We start from the raw sequence: 17716 nt of genomic DNA, 5'->3' as shown, positions 1-17716 counted from the left end.
ATCAGAAGGATTTGAGTAGCTGAGGAGTATATATACAGGAAAGAAGGGATGCCTTCATGCCTTCCCATCTCTTTCATGGATCCTTCGTCTTTTAAAACTCTGAGCATTTCTAAACAGATAAATACTGATATTAGCGTGGATTATACAGTTAACTCCCATGATATCAACAACAAATTTGTTCTGTTTTAAGTCCACGTTAGGTCTATTCATGTCATGTTTCTAATCTCTACATAAAACTAAGAATTACATGTTTAGTTTTATTTTTTGAAATTCAGTGTAATAACTGCTGGTTGTTTCCGTGAGGGGCAAGACAGGTAAAATATAATTAATGTTATTTATGTAAACTTTTCCACAAAATTTTACATATTGAAATTCCAAAAAAATACAAATCTGCTTGCAAAATGAACTGAGTTTGGATCCTAATTTGGCTGAAACTACTTAAGTCTTCTAACCTCAGTTTCATAATCTGAAACGTATAACTATATACAAAATGATTGTGATTAGAGATCATATGTATAAAATACTTAGCATGCATTAACAAAATATATATATGATATGTTGTTTTGCTCTGCACATATACTGAACTAACAAGGTTTCAATAATGGCTTGGGCACAGTACTAGGAAAAGTCTATTCCAATAGAAATGTATTAGGTTGGTGCAAAAGCAATTGTGGTTTTTGTCATTAAAAGTAATGCCATTAAAAGGTTTTGCCATTACTTTTAATGGGAAAAATTACAATTGCTTTTGCAGCAACCTAGTATCATTGGTTAAGTAGAGCTTATGTAGCCCATTCAGAATCAATAGCAGCAAAGTGTTAAACAACCATCCCTTTAATATACCCTTACTGACCAAAAAAAAAAAGGAAAAAAAGGCAACAAATGATAGAAAAGATGTGGGTATGAAGCTTGCTGATAATCTGAGCTGGTGGGAATATAGGCTTGGAAATAAGCCTTCATTTATGTAGTTAGTCTGCTTTTTATCACAATCAAATAACCTTTTCCTAACTTCTCAAAAAGTAGCTAGAAAGTTCTAATTTTTTTGAAGAACACAGTGACAATCTTTCACTTACTATCTGTAAAATGCTAAACCTCAAGCACAAAACAATTCTTTCCTTCCAGAATGTAGTCATGTAGACTACAGTGTTAATGGCATTTCTGTGACTTATTTTCAGGAGTTTAGCATTTTCATTTAGCTGATTAAAATCTGTGTGGATGATAGTTATGCCAGTTTTTAAATCATTCAAACACTCAAAAATGATTTTGAAATCTTTAAATGGCTTGTAGCAGGTTTTTATTTCTCAAAGGTTTTCTTTCTACTTATGGAAAAATTTGTTTAAATTATGCCCCTTTGTCATATTCTCAGTAAATGTTAAATCAATGTGAAATGAGTGGATTTGTATTTCTAACAATAACCTTTTTCACAGGAAGAAGAACTAAGGAAGAGTGGGGAAGCCAAATATGCCCACTTGAGTGATGAACTTCATGTATTAATTGAAGTGTTTGCTCCACCTGGGGAAGCTTATTCACGTATGAGTCATGCATTGGAAGAGATTAAGAAATTCCTGGTTCCTGTAAGTGTCTTTCATTTTTTACAAAGGTGTTTCTCATCAGCTTCTATTTTAAAATGTATCTTTGATCTTCACTGACTTTTTAAAGGAAATTTGTATTGCAAACCAATGATCTCTCCATAAGATCAATACAAAGCTATGATAAAATAGGCACCAAAACGACTTAACACAGGACCTGGTATGTTGTCACATAGTGATGGTTTAACAGCATTATTTGTCATGCTTGTGTCATTGCCATGCACCAGTTCATAGTCACGAAGAAAAAGACATGTTTATAAACAGACATATATAATTGAAGTTGTATACCTTTTTATTGCATCTTAATCACTTGAAAGGTTATCATTTGCAATTTTTGATTAATAGGGAAAGAATTTCCTGTTATAGTGGAAAGGGAAAGAGATCAGATATATAATATTTGAAAGAAGACAATGGTATCATTTAAGCATATCAAATGCATTTTCATGTGATAGCATGCCAGGTGTTGGCGCATTATAAAACATAATATAAAATAATCAATATTAGTAAAGCCGGACATGTGTTGACTTTAAGCAAAAATTGGAGAAATAAACTCATTCTACTATGAGAGATCAACACAGAATGTTCCCTTAGCAGGGCAAATTCAGGGTTGCATACTGAGTAGAATTCTCTACTGATTTTCTAAGAAATAGAGGAAGGTAAAATGAATGAAGCTTTCCTAAAGGTTGAAGATTTAGCATTCTAGGAAGAAGTCGTTCAAATAGAAATCTTGGCATCAGGATTAGAGCCGGGAATAAGACAATTAGAAGAGAACGCTGAGTAAAGTTTTCTGGTCTGTCTGGCAGAGTCTTCAACAGAGAAAGCTAAGATAGATCTGCACAGTGAAGAAACCGTAGATTTTTAAATAAGCAATAAACTAAGAGGAAATGGTGGGTAAGAGTCATTGATTGGCAGTGATTTTGAGAATAGGAAAAGAAAAATAAAACCAGAGAACTTCAAGAATTTAAAAGCGTCAAAATGTAGTCACATAATCTATTTATATGTCCACTTTAAAAGTTAATTTCTGTCAAGGCAAGGTTATAGTATAATTGCAGACCATTCTGATTATTCCTTAACTTCATGTGCACTCTGCATTTCTGCACAATTTATTATCTGGTGCTCATCAGAATATCTCCCTAATTAGATCTCATATTTCTTAAGAATGAGGATATTATGTTTTCTTTTCCTTTTGCCTCCAAACTAAATTCCTAGTGCTATATTGAGTAAGGAATTTTATTGTATTTAGTTCAGACCAGACTTCTAGTAATATATATAGTATAGGATGAGACTAGGACTGTATACTACTAACGCACTTTGTGACTACAGAAAGGTCATTTAAATTTTCAAAGCTTCAGTTTATTCATCTTTAAAATAAAGATAATTATAATTGACTATCCTCTATCTCAGTTATGGTGAATATTAAACGGGGTAATGCATCTGAAGGGACTTAGAAAATTTTAAAGCACAATATTGATGGATGTTTTACTTATATTGTTACAGTAAATATAATAGAAATATCTACGAATGACTTTCTGCATAATCATCCATTGGTACACACACACAAACACACACACACACACACACACACATATAGTATTGGTATATATGTCTATATTGGGTCATATAACTCAATATATAATATAGGCTAGGTTAACACTCTTTTATTAGAAATGTCAATAATACATCTCATTTGCTCACTTCCTAGTCATAATGATTCTTGTAATCATTTCATCTGTATACACTCCACTGAAATATATACTGTATGAGGTTAGGGTTGGTGGTATCTCTCTTGGTCAACACTGTATCCCCATCTTAGCATCATGCCTAGCACAATAAATATTTATTTGATCATTTCACTGATGGAATGATGGAATAGCTAACTATAGGCATGAAGAGTGATGTAGGAGATAAAATAGTTATCCAGGTAAAATTTGGGGGCCAGTACCCCACCATCAAGATGTACCATATATACAGATCCAGATGAAAAATGAAAATATTACCATGGCTGGTGTGACCTGGCCATTCTACCCCTACCTCTGTGATTTTATCTCTATATGTCTAACTTCTTATTCATCACACTTCAGACATGCTAGTTTTTTTCATCCAACAATCCAGGCTCACTGCTCACAAAGTGCCTTTGAAGATTATGCACCAGAATGTTGGCATGGCTGCTTCCCAAGCATTCAACTGTCAGCTGAAATATTAGCTTTGTAGAAAATTCTTCCACAACCACACAATCTAAAGTAGCTGCCCCCTTTACCTTCTATCTACCGTTTTACTATATTTTGATCGTAGTATCACTGACCACTCTATTTTTCCATTATGCCCTATAATTCATTTTTCCATTATGCCCTAGTCCTTTTCACTAATTTATTTTCCTCATAGCTCCTATCACTTTCAGATATTTTATATCTGTGTGTGTGTGTGTGTGTGTGTGTGTGTGTGTGTGTGTGTGTGTGTATCCTGCTTATTGTTGGTTTCTATGCTAGAATACGTCATGAGGGCTATTCTGATAAGTCATAAATTTATCCCATTTGCCTTGCTTGCATTAGCAGAAAGCAAAGGATGGGATCTATTTTAACCATAACCAGAACCAAAAGAAGCAAAAATGAACTACCAGTATTTTTATTCTATGAAATCAATTGCTGATCTCAGTTTCTGTTGACATTTGATATTAAAGCCCACAGAAGTGCTGATGTGTCTATACATTAACATTTACAAACATTGTAGATACCAGTAAGAGGCATGCTAGAACAGCAAAGAAGCCTAATATGGGACAAGACTCTGGAATTCCACTGACATCTTGTTCTTCTACAAAGGGAGTGATTGTCCATCGTAGAACTTATTACCTTCCATTCCTCTTGTGTGTTAACCCAAAATTTACTCAACCTGCTCTACATCCAAAGGGGATAATTATCTAAGACAACCAACTTCAGAACAGAGAACTCCTTGTGAACTGTCTGAATATTATAACATATTGGAAAAGTTTCAGCATTTTAAGTGGATTGCTGAAGATAAAAGAATTATTATTGGCCTGGGGAAAATTTACAGCCTGTTGGTCTCCATTCACACACTGTAGTCTTATAAAAACAAATAGAGTGTAAAGAGTCAATAAAATACCTTTAATTTGAACATTGCTAATTTTAAATGTCTAGTACTTTGGGGAGGTGAAATGTTAAAGTTTTCATTATATATGATTATTTATCTTAAAAATATAGGTTAGAATTTTAAAATAAATTATCTGATGAGTAATGAAAAGCAGGATATAAAATCCTAAACTAATATGTGCTTCAATTATGTCGATGCATTCCTCTTCCCTTTATATTCTATAAAGAGGTAAACAAATATTGCCACTATTATATTTTATACTATTTCTTTCATTTAGAGTCAGACAATAGGATTGCCACATATGGTTGTGAGAATTGTGTCTTGTGCAACTCTAGGGGGTGACATTTACACCATAGTTTGTGAATGGTACTCCCTAAGACCATGATTACAACTTCCCTTTTTCTAATCCTTCTCAGTAGGTTACTTCAAAATAATGACACTGTTTTATTTTCCTAAATTGGTTTATTCTTACCTGAAATTAAATTGAATTAATAAGTTTTAGTAATGCTTAATTATTAACTCCTGATCGAAACATAATACATTGTCTCATAATTAGAAATTATGAAATGTTCAGTGAAATTCTGCTCACTGAATGTATGTTTATATATTGTTTCATTAAAAAGATGAAAGGAGGAATTTTTGAACAGATAATTTGATTAGGTCATAGATAACAAATAGATTGCTTTTTTACCTCTTCCAATACTTATATTATAGACATAGTTAAGAGACTGTCATGCTCTTTTCTATCTTGACCCTTTATGGCCAGAATCTTCCCAACACAGCATTCTGTACAGCATTACAATATTAGCAGAACTGACAGAACTTGATAAATGTTTGTCATACCAGGCTTAATTTTTTAATGATTATCACTACAGGTCTGTATAATTTAAAGAAAAGATATGTATAACATTTATACTTAGGTAAAAAATGTGTGTATATGTGTAGTGTGTATCTGTTACCAGACTCACATACAAGATTTTAAGTCAACTTAACACAGAAAAAATATATAGATCATTCCAGGTTCTTTCTTTCCTGAGATAGTTAGATTTGTGTTTTGGTGACAGCTGTGATTCTTGAAATGGGGCAATTAGGGCCTATTATTTCCTTTCAAGTTTGAGATACTGGTAACACATCTAGAAAACGTACCAAGAGTCTGACTATGGAGGAAAAGTAAAATCTTTTCTTATGGCAAAAGCAAATGGGGAATTTTCTTGCCTCCCTTCTTCAAACACTGTAATCCTAGACCTGAAATTGGAAAATGACACTGATTACTAACAGCAATCACACTGGAAAATAAGTAGATATAAAGAAAAATAGAAAAGGGAAGCAGGGTATTTTCAGTCTAGGAGATAGATCTCAAGTTTTGTGGACTAAAATTTGTCCCTGAAATTGATGCTGTAATTTGAGGAAAAAGTGAAAATCTGATGAGCCTTTTTTTTTTTTTTTTTTTTGAGATGGAGTCTCACTCTCACCTAGGCTGGAGTGCAGTAGCGTGATCTCAGCTCACTGCAACCTCCTCCTCCTAGGTTCAAGTGATTCCCCTGCTTCAGACTCCAGAGTAGCTGAGATTACAGGCGCATGCCAACATGCACAGCTAATTCTTGTAAATTTAGTAGAAACGGGCTTTTGCCGTATTGGCCAGGCTGGTCTTGAACTCCTGACTTCAGGTGATCCAACCTGCCTCAGCCTCCAAAAATGCTGGGATAACAGGCATTAGCCACCACACCCAGCTGATCACTCTTTTATGCAGGTGAATATATAGGGAAAACAATATATTCAACTAAACCCCACGAGCCAGCAAAAGTAACATTAATAAATCCTGAAAGGTGAGAGATGAAGATATAGTTTGGCTGGCTGGCAGCAGGAGTTCGGCATTTATAGCAATAATATCCTACAAACTAGGGAGTGATTGATTACAGAATTTAGAAACAAAGTTCAGTGCAGACAGGGAAGCAGAATCCATAACCCAGATTTCATTCCTTCATTGTTGTGGTTGTTAAAATGTTGTCAAGAGTTCCCTCATATTGCTATCTCAAAAAAAATTAATCCCTTTTCTTTCTTATAATCAACCATATTTTAACATTGTGGTAGCTACTGGCAGTAAGCACAAAGCACATATATTTATGTAATTATTACTTGCTCAGAAATATTTCCTGTATTGCAATAGTGCTATAGCACTATAATAGTAATCTGATTTTATTGGAAGACATTTGTAATCATCTCCTATGGAGTATTTCTTCTTATCTGATAAGTTGTAATAGATAATGTAGGCTTTCAACTTAGAACAAAACTAAAATTCTTATTAGTTCTTAGAACAGAATAATAGTAAGGATGATGATTATTATTACTGAAATCCAGGACTACTGTTGCATTGCTAATTGATTGACATAACCTGGAAGACAGATAAAAGAAGCAGTTGGCATAATAAGCATATGTCAACACTGACCTACAAATAGCTTTTAGATGAATGCAACTCAGAAAGACTCATTATTACTGGGGATTCATTCAAAAAGGGAATCAAGGACAGAAAACAGGCTCAGTAATCAGAATGTGTTAAATAAGGTTTTTAATTTTTATCTGAGAAAAGAATTGGAAATAAGTGAAATAAATCAAACTACTTAACATAACAAATATTTCTGAACACCAAACATACGCCAGACACAATTCTAGAAATTTGTGTTACATAAACCACTGACCTAGTAGAATTTACGAATCAGAAAACCATTTCCACAATGTAAAAGACAAAGATTATAAAGACTTATTTGACAGCTACTGGTAATGGGAAACCAGATTGGATAATAATGTGTTTAAGGAAGGATGGTGGCAGCAACAGAACAGGAAGCACTGATCAAACAGAAAGTGATATTCCTAGGGTCAAAGAAAAACAATTGCTGGCAAAGACCACCACAATACAAACAAGGGTAATTTATCTACTGAAACAGAGAAAAAGAGAGAAAGTAGAAGGAGGAGAGGAAGAGAAAGAGAAAGAGAGTTTGATTAGCCTCTTGAAGACATGGATGACCCACAGCCAAAGATTCAATTTCACAGTGAGAAATTTAAAATATACCAAGAAACACTTACAGAGAATAGCACATTTAAAAACTGATTTTTTAAACAAAATTGTATATTTCTGAAATGTATGTTCCACTTGTAGCAATTAGCCCTTACTTTTTAAAGAGCGAATTTTACAGCTAAATAACATAAAACATTTTTTTGAATTGCCCTTTCTTGATTAACTGATCTCATTTTACTGCTTTGAAATTCAACAAGCTACAATGAAAAATGTATTGATTCCTCCAGACAGTATTTAAACTAGATAGCCAGAAAACTTCTAAGAATCCCTATTCTACCAAAAATATAAAACTATGTCATTGTTAGATTTTTGCTGTTGTTGTTGTTCCCTTCCCATTCATTACAAGCCAGTCTCTCTGCATAGTGTATGTAAAGATGCACATACAACAATGCCTTAAAATACAATTACAGATGGCTTACTCGATGGTCTGTACTCAATGTGATACAAATAGGACTTGGCTTTATTCTTAACAACTGTCATTCTCCTTTTCTCATTCTTTATTGCAGCTTGAACAAATAACATACTTTTCTACTCATTCTTCTATAAGAAGAATCTTAATTTAGGCAATTGAGGTTTTAAGAAGCCCAATTATTTTCAATTTATAATTGTCATTTCAAATCTAGTGCAAAACTTCTCCTCCCACAGGTTTAGAATGAATTTGGCTTGGAATGACTTGGAGAGTAGCAGTGAGAAGAGGGCATGGTGTACTCATTCATCTCCTGGTACTGTCACCAGCTTATAGTGCTCCTAGGGCTTAGTGAAAGGTCATGGAGAGTGAGACTGGGAGGTGATGTGAAAGTAGAGCAAGAGGATGGCGCGGTGGCTTACACCTATAATCCCAGCACTTTGGGAGGCGAAGGCGGGCAGATCACGAGGTCAGGAGATCGACACCAGCCTGACCAACATGGCGAAACCCTGTCTCTACTAAAATACAAAAATTAGCCAGGCATAGTGGCAGATGCCTGTAATCCCAGCTACTCAGGAAGCTGAGGCAGGAGAATCACTTGAATCTGGGAGGCTGAGGTTGCAGTGAGCCGAGACCGCGCCATTGCACTCCAGCCTGGGTGACAGAGGGAGATTCTGTTGAAAAGAAAAAAAAGAAAAGGAAAGGAAAAAGTAAAGCAAGACAGGCATATCACTGGTATGGTAATAATCTGGTTGGCCGGGTTAGTTTGAGTCTTAATTTCAAATATTTTCCCCTGATGGGATATGTGAATGATAGACCAGTAGAATTGTTAGAAATCCTCAAATGACTTACTTCCTATTAGCTCGTTGAACTCGTGGAGGTGTTCAGGGTTCTCACAGTGAAGCGTTCTCTCTCAGTAATCTCTAAATGCTGGGCTATCGTTTTCCTTTGAGCAGTGTTGCCGATGAGCTTTGTTTTATGTACTTAACTTGGTCTTTTTGTCTGAGAGCTGTAAGATTATTTTACCTTATCCTTAGAGTTCAAGCATTTTACTAAGATATGCTCAGGTTTTGCTCTTTTCTCATCAGCCCATCCTAGAAATAAAATGATGGATTTTTTTTTTTTTTTTTTTTGAGACGGAGTCTCACTCTGTTGCCCAGGCTGGAGTACAATGGCGCAATCTCAGCTCGCTGCAACCTCCGCCTCCAGAGTTCAAGCGATTCTCCTGTCTCAGTCTCCTGAGTAGCTTGGACTACAGGCGTGAGCCACCACTCCCGGCTAATTGTTGTATTTTTAGTAGAGATGGGGTTTCACCATGTTGGTCAGGCTGGACTCAATCTCCTGACCTTGTGATCCACCCACCTTGGCATCCTAAAGTGCTGGGATTACAGGCGTGAGCCACCGCGCTTAGCAAAATGGAATTTTTTAAAAATGCATTTGAAAGAGTTTGAAAATATGGAGTTATTTTGAAATAATCAGCTCTTTATTCATGCAAACAAAAAACTTTTTAAAAAATGACCCAATCAAGTAACATGGGAGTTCAATAATGAATTATTGATGTATGATGGTGGTGGTAATAGCACCATTTTTGATTTATCAATCACCAGGATTCTATGATATCATATATATATATATATATATATATTCACACACACACACATATATATATCATACATATATATGATATGTATGATGTTGTATATATATATACATATATATAAACACACACACACACACATATACAGAAGGTAATCATTTATGTTATTTCTAGCTACCTAATGAGTCAATTGTAATTTTCCAAAACGTATTTCCTTTTCTCTTACTACCATTTCTCAGATGTCCTTTGTTCCCTTTCTTTATTTTCTCTGTTCTGAACTTTAGGATTTTAGGGCTTGGCTTCCATAACACAGAAATTATAGTTGTTCTCTTATACCAGGAATAACAACACCTTAAAATTTTAAGACATTTTATATGGTTTGTTTCAACCACACCTCTCAATTAGAATTCTCTATCCTCCAACTAGTATTTATCTTTATTTAGATCAAAATAAAGTTTGAACACACAGATTCATATAATAATTTCACCCAGTTTCACTGGTCTTGTCTGTGAACCATAGCATAGAAGGGAGAGAAAACACCATCTGATGAAATTAGCATATTTTTCAAAGATACATTACATTTTAACCCTTTTCTGTTTTTTTCTTCTTATTGCTAATCTACTTCTTATTTGAGGAATTTGAAGCTTTAGAAAGACAATTTATAAGCCAGCATAGATATCAGAATCCATAGAAAATTCTTTTACAGGTGAAAAAAGAATGTTTCACAAATAAAGTGTTTGTGACTACTCTCCTCAGACCCATAAATAGACAACTTACAGTTAGGATAAGATTTCGGTTAAAACTAGCCCTCATAGAAAGTAGGGACATCTTTTCAGACCAGACACATTTTTACAGCAAAAGAAATCCACCACATAGAACATATTTTATCTCAATACCAATGTGGATTGATTCCTATACTTGTAGAACTAGAAGGGATACTTAAGCTCAGAACAATTAACAGGTTTCTAAGGCAATTTAAATATTAACGTTTGGAAGAGAGTACTTGAAATTCATTAATTTTTTTTGTGTCAATCCTCTAAAGAATTTTCAGAAGTCATAGAGCTCCAAAGAGGGTTGTTTGAAAACACAGGTGGAATTTAACCCTCATTTTACCAGTGAGGATACTAAAATAAAGGCCAGCATGGTTACTTAAACTGCCTGAGATCAGGCAACAAAAAAGGGACTGATCAGATGTCTCCTCATCAAAGATATTATCAAAGTATGCAGGCCCAGATGCTGTAAGTTTTCTCATACTGTATTGAAGAGCACCAAACCAGTAACGTGCAGTGGGAATGGTTTGTGTAATTAGTGTTAGGCTTCTGTGTATTTAGAGCGTCATAATGCCAATTTCTGGTCACATAGACAACTCTCGACTGATTATCCTTCAGTAAGCACTTGCCAATATTATTTTTAGTGGTAACACAGGTGCAGTTTTTCCTGCACATTCTTAGATACTCATTAATTCAATAATATCTTCATAAGGCTGTTCTGTTTGGGGACCTCTTCCTTGTTTTCACTTTCTTATTTTCATGGCAGAAACATATTATACCCAGTGGTGAAATCAATTTGCAGTTGTTTTAGACACAGGCAAGGAGTATGTGACAGAACTGTCGTAGGAGTAGGGGCATGAACATACCATATGTTGGAATTATGCATTGCCAAACATTTTAAGGAATATTTTCTCATCTCTAGAAGCAAGTTAATAACTTTTTACATTATAAAGTGGTCATTCTCACAGTTAGTAAGAATGGTTAATAGTGCAGTGTACTGAAATATATTTGGAGACTAGACTTCAGAAGGAAAAGAGGGACCGGCACAGTAATATGTGTTTATCATCTGTTGTCTCAGGAATAAAAGAAAATACTATCTATTGAAATTACAGTAACATTCTAAAGCTTCAGGATCCTCTTCTCTGAGTACTAAGGTTATAGACTTAACTAGTATGTCATACACTATGAGGAGAGCAGAGGGAGGGGGCATATTTTCAGTATGTATATGTGTGTGTATGCATGTATTGAGAGAGAGAGAAAGAGCCAGAGAGAGAGAAAGAGAGAAGGTAGATTCTCATAGAAATTTTAAGAGCAGGCAAAATAATAATACAGAGCTTCACAGAGAACTGAAAACTGTGAGGTCCTAGACAGTTCTCAGTTCAGCATTAAAATAATCCTGTGTGCCTATTCGCTTTTCAGCCTCTTCCCAACCAGCTTCCTTGACTTCATAGTTTCTACTCACTCCTGATTTGGAACTTCTCTGAATCTGGGTTTGTTATAATAGCTCTTGCCCTCTCCTTTCCCCACTGGCCCTTTATAACTCTTCTTTCAGCAGCAGCCCCCGACTGCTGCCTCTTGTTCTCATTCATATCTGTCTATATCTCTATGTATCTATGTATCTATGTATCTATGTATCTATGTATGTATCTATCTATCTATCTATCTATCATCTATCTATCATCTATCTATCATTTTTTGATCTATATATTCATCTTCTTGGCATGCATCTTGGAAATTAGTTTACATTTCAAAGCACTTGGAAATAAATTATTTTATCTCTCAAATTTCACAGATGTGCTATGTTTACTGTTATAAAGTATTTTACTTTTTTTACTTTGTTTTATTCCTTCCTTCCTCTTATGTCTGTAATTTCAGTGGGCTCATTTTTCCTTTTTTTATATTTTATTTTTTTGTAAACATAGTGGAAAGAAATCCTATTCCAATCTAATAATTTAAACATGGCACACAATTGTAATTTCACGTGTCTTGTTATATTTGTATGACTTTAAACGAACAAGATAATTTTAAAATTGTAAAAGAAACTACCACAATTCTATTTTTCTTTAAAATTTATCTCAATTAAAAATGTACATAATTTTATAGAGTTCAGTGTACAAGACTATCCCATTCATTTATTAAACATAATTAGGAGTTGTTTAATTGAGGAATCTTCAGGAAATAATCTTGACCTGAAAACTGCACATCTCTCCAAGCCCCCACCCCCTTGACTTTTGTCATCTGGTAAATACTTAGAGATCAGGAAAGAGCAGGACTCCTAATATCTGCCTGTCTCCTTACCAGGCTTAGCACTGGGCCATACCCGCAGCAGTCTAGACTGGGTCCTCTTGCCTCTTTACAAGACCTTCAAGTTTCCAGATGCATAAAGGCTATTATTGATTTGTAAGTAGGGGGAGCACATGTTTCCAGTACCCTGAAACTGATCCCTGGCACATGGCAAACCCTAAGCCCTCACAGAGCAGAGTGGAAAAACTGTCTGGACTCTTGTCACTGGATAAAACATTAAACAAATGTTTTTAGTTTAAGTTAGCTTCATTTTTATAATTATAAATATATGAATGAATGAATGAGCATTTCTGACTATTCTGTTTAAGGAGAGTTTTTCTTTAAGTGCATGATAGGGAGGAGCAAAAAAAAGGAAAATAAAAAGAAATACCTGAGCCAGGAAACTAATGTTATTCTGGTGGTTTCATGGAAGCTTAAGACTCAAAACCCATATTCCAAATAATAATAATAGTAGTAAAGCTCATGTTACACGTTAGAATAGTTGTGGGGTACTGTGACTAGTGACAGCATGAAGTATTGCGCTGCTGAATTTGAGCTTCTTAAATACTGTGTAATTTGTATTTTCTGTGGTCAAATAGACTACTGATCACTTTGAGATCACCTTCAAAATGAGAAGAAACCTCTGGATTCTCTGACCAGAAAAATGCACATGCACATTATGTTGTCTCCTGGACAACGGAGGTCCGAATTCATATTCATGGATCAAAGATGAAGGAGACCTACTGTAGAAGCATCACAGTCATAGTATGGGAGAAAGAAATATTAAAATGCATGACTAAAATTGTATTAAAATGCTAAATTTATTTCATATTAGAAAATCAAATGATCTATATTGAAAAGTACAGGTCATTTTGCCTCAAACTACCCGAGGACAGTTATAATAGAAAAGTACATCTTCTTACAGTTATCTTGTAAAATGAATGAATATTTTATCTTACGATGAGATAATTTTACTACCAAACTGTAATTCACTATCTTTCAGTATAATTCTCATTTTCAAATTTCATTTTAAACGTGAAACAAATTCGATGTCAATTATAGTACAGTTAGAATGCATTGCATCCCCGGATATCAATCATAATGTTTGGTCTGCGGGAGCAAGAATGAGAGTCTGTATACTGTGAATATCAGGAGGCTTGTCTGTCTATTGCTGACTGACCCTAAACTTCTTATCTAAGTATTAAAATCAGGAAATATAGCTCATTATAAAGAATATACACAAAGGTGAAGAAACTTGACTATGGAATGTCTATTATATTATAGATTAACTTATGACAGTCACTCAAACATCTCTTTCCAATTTGTGACTTTCTAAACATTCATCAAAACATCAGTAATCCCTTTGCTCTCTACTTTCCTCTGCAAGAAATTACCTAAATGTATCCTCTAAAGTAGGAAAACTTTACCATAGTCCAAAATCTCCATATCTATAAATTGTACATATTACTTATTTCTGATTCTTTGGAAATAAAATGTAACTGTAAAATATTATAACAAAAGAAATACTACCATGTATTGGTAACCAGAGCGACTCTTCTTAGGATATCAGATTTTTCACTACCTGACTCCCAACCAATCTGGAAATATCTACCCTCTTTTGCTTTTTACTCTCCATTAGCCTTCACTGATCATGCAGTTTTAGGAGATAACCATCTGTAATCCCAGAACTTTGTGAGGTCGAGGCGGGTGGATCACGAGGTTGGGAGATCGAGACCATCCTGGTTAACATGGTGAAACCCTGTCTCTACTAAAAATACAAAAAGTTAGCCAGGTGTGGGGATACATGCCTGTAGTCCTAGCTACTTGGGAGGCTGTGGCAGGAGAATTGCTTGAACACGGGAGGCGGAGGTTGCTGTGAGCCAAGATCGTGCCACTGCACTTGCACCTGGGCAACAGAGCGAGACTCCCTGTCAAAAAAAAAAAAAAAGGGGGGGGGGAAGAAAGAAAGAAAAAGAAACTTAAGGAAATAATCTTGACCTAAAAACTGCACATCTCTCCAAACCCCCTTGACTTTTGTCATCTGGTAAATACTTAAAGATCAGGAAAGAGCAGGATGCCTAATATCTGGCAGGCTTATCACTGGGCCATACCTGCAGCAGTGTGGACTGGGTCCCCTTGTCTCTTTACAATTCCTTCAAGTTTCCAGATGCATAAAAGCCATGACTGATTTGTAAGTAGATGTTTCAAGTACCCTGAAACTGATCCCTGGCACGTGGCAAACCCTAAGCCCTCACAGAGCAGAGTGGAAAAACTTCCTGGACTGTTGTCACTGGATTTTAGCATTTCCCCTTTAATTTTTTACATTTCAACCCTAGAAAGTCAACGTCAAACTCCCCTTTTCCAAAAAGCAACAGAACTTCTTTTACATTCCCCCAAGTGCAAAGATTAACAAATTCTGCACAACATACATCGATATTCATGAATATACATGTATACTGAAATATAAAGTGAAACATTAAAATATCTAAATATTTCTGGGTGTCCAGATGTTTACCCATGTGTAGAACAAAATGTATGGATATTTGACTAAAGTATTTTTTATCCTGTTGACAGACTCTATTTTTGCCTAAACACCTGTGTGGAAATCTGTTTAAGTGCTTTTCCTTTGAAGCACATTTCTGCCACTGCTGTTTGGCTCATTCGTCTGTTATTTATGTTACAACTCAAATGTCAGAATCGCTTGAAAGCTAGACCAAGACAATGATTCCTTAATTTATTCTTTTAGATAACTCAGTATCCGTAAATCACGCTAGTTAATTAAATTCATCAAGTGTTACTTTAAAATAATTCAAAAATGAAATCACAAGTAATAATAAGCTTTTAATTTTCAAGGAGAAAAAAAGCTTATTTTTTAGAAATAGTCAATTTGCTTTTATAAATTAATTTGATTGGTAAATACACTAGTGCACATCTAATATGCTGGGGAGACAGATAAGTTGACAGTGGATATGCTATTTGCAAATGTGTCTGTCTTCTCTCCCTCATGAGACGCAGCTTCATGAAGTCAGAAATCGGAGCTGAATTATACTTTATAAACCCCATGCTGCCTGATGAGATTGCATGTGCTGCCATTCTCAATAAATATTGATTGATAAACGTAGCCTCTTACAATGTGAACAGGTTAAAAATGTTTAACTGAATTTTTTCATTAGCCAGAGGTTCTTCTACAACATATATATGTTTGGGCTCCTAAAGAGAAGCGTTATTTCTCCATTGCACCAAGAGATACAACAAACTGTAAGTGATAAATCTTGGCTGCATTCTCGATTTTTTTTCTGTAAGCAAACTTGTGGTAAGGAGCTGCAGTGCAAAGAGGTTCAATATTTTGTGTTGTGATCTATTCAGTGGGAAAGAAGCACATGCCTTTAGGTGTCATTACATGTCATAAAGACAACTGGAAAACAGAATTGAAATTGGTCATTCCTTTGGGCATAAGATGAGAATATTAAAAGTTGTCTTTTTGTTATGGAAAAGTTTAACAAGCTCTCTTTTTGTTAGGGGAAAGCTCCTTTAAACCTTAGGTATAAAGGAAGAAATGATGTTTTCCTCAGCTTACTTTCTAAAGTAGGACTAAGAAATTATTCTAATTTATAGATCATGAAAGTTATCTCATTTAGTTATCGAGAAGAAACATTTCACTTGGATTTATTGGGCCCACATATAGAATTGGATATAAAAATGTGGGGGATGAGGAGACACTCTTATGAAATTCTGCAGGCCCTGTGTTCCAATTAGACTGTGTTAGGGAACTTTCCTTAATTTAGATTGCATTATGACATCATTTCCCAAAATATTTTATGTGGAACATTTATTTCTCACAGTGGTCTATTGGAAAAGAACACGCGAGAGGGGCCCTGTGCTCAATTAAGTTTAGAAAATGCTGTCTTCAGTATTCCCCTTTCATAGAGTCACAGCCCTAATTACCATTTAAAGGCTCGGAGGAGTCCTGTGATGAACAAGCTAAACTTTTCAGTCCAGTGTTTGCATATTTATTTGGCCAAGTAGTCCGTGTTCTGGAACTTATCTAATTTTTTGTCAAAATACTTGAGAGATGGTTATATTAGAGCAATGTTTCAGCTTTTGTAAAGTGAGTTCTTAAAACAATAGCATTTCCCTCATTCTGAAATTTCGGTATGCTCAGGTATTTTCTTAGACTACTAAAATGTAATTGTTCATGTTTTCATAGCATTTTCTGTATCACTAAATGCCATAATTTATAATTACATTAAACCAAGAATTTATCTCATGCTTAGAACACAGCCTCGGGTAACCAAACTGATTTGAAATATTATCTGCTTTGCATATATTTGTGATGGCACCTTTACTCCCTGTAATCATGTTAACTGCCATGTTTTATTTCACTACTAAATAGTAACCAGCTTAAGTGGTGTTTGGTAGTGAACAAGTCTGGTGCTGTCAGTGTGAGAAATACGAACAGAATGGTCAACATGTATACTTCATTGAGACTCATTTCCTTTTAAGAATACATGCTCAGCAGGGAAGATCTATTCACACATTGGCTACCACACTTAAAATAAATGTTTCCCTTTCTATTAACCGAAAATCTGAGCGTCCAGAGCCGAAATTCCACATTGAGGGTTGGTAGAACAAAGGTTCTAAATCTGATTTGTATAAAATTGGTATGATATTTTATTGTCACAACCTAGGAGTGGCCTGGCCCAGACTACAGTCATGACTAATTTTTGTCAGAAAGCAGAGATCAAAATTGATAATAAAGTGATCATTTTTGACAGATATCCTCCAAATTTATTTATCATAATTTATTGATTGTGAGCATCTTCTACCTATAAAAAGAACTCTCTGAATTTTACAAGTTTAAAGTTGAAAAAGTTATTGGATCTTCTACAGTATAGT

At 34.8% G+C, this 17716-nt stretch overlaps 1 protein-coding gene across 3 annotated transcripts in view; it reads left to right on the top strand.

The window, feature by feature from the left end:
- KHDRBS2 (KH RNA binding domain containing, signal transduction associated 2) overlaps nucleotides 1–17716 on the top strand; it is a 633038-nt gene that overhangs the window by 328211 nt on the left and 287111 nt on the right. For all 3 annotated transcript variants that reach the window (XM_032299838.1, XM_032299837.1, XM_032299836.1), the window contains exon 4: nucleotides 1425–1571. In XM_032299838.1, the coding sequence (XP_032155729.1) occupies nucleotides 1425–1571 (147 nt within the window). The remainder of the gene's footprint in view (nucleotides 1–1424; nucleotides 1572–17716) is intronic.

This window comes from Sapajus apella, unplaced genomic scaffold, assembly GCF_009761245.1.
Source record: "Sapajus apella isolate SASKATOON/1434 unplaced genomic scaffold, GSC_monkey_1.0 scaffold41, whole genome shotgun sequence".
In the NCBI taxonomy this organism is placed as follows: Eukaryota; Metazoa; Chordata; class Mammalia; order Primates; family Cebidae; genus Sapajus; species Sapajus apella.
Note: the sequence above shows the minus strand (reverse complement) of the source record. Positions and strands in the feature narration are given on the sequence as shown.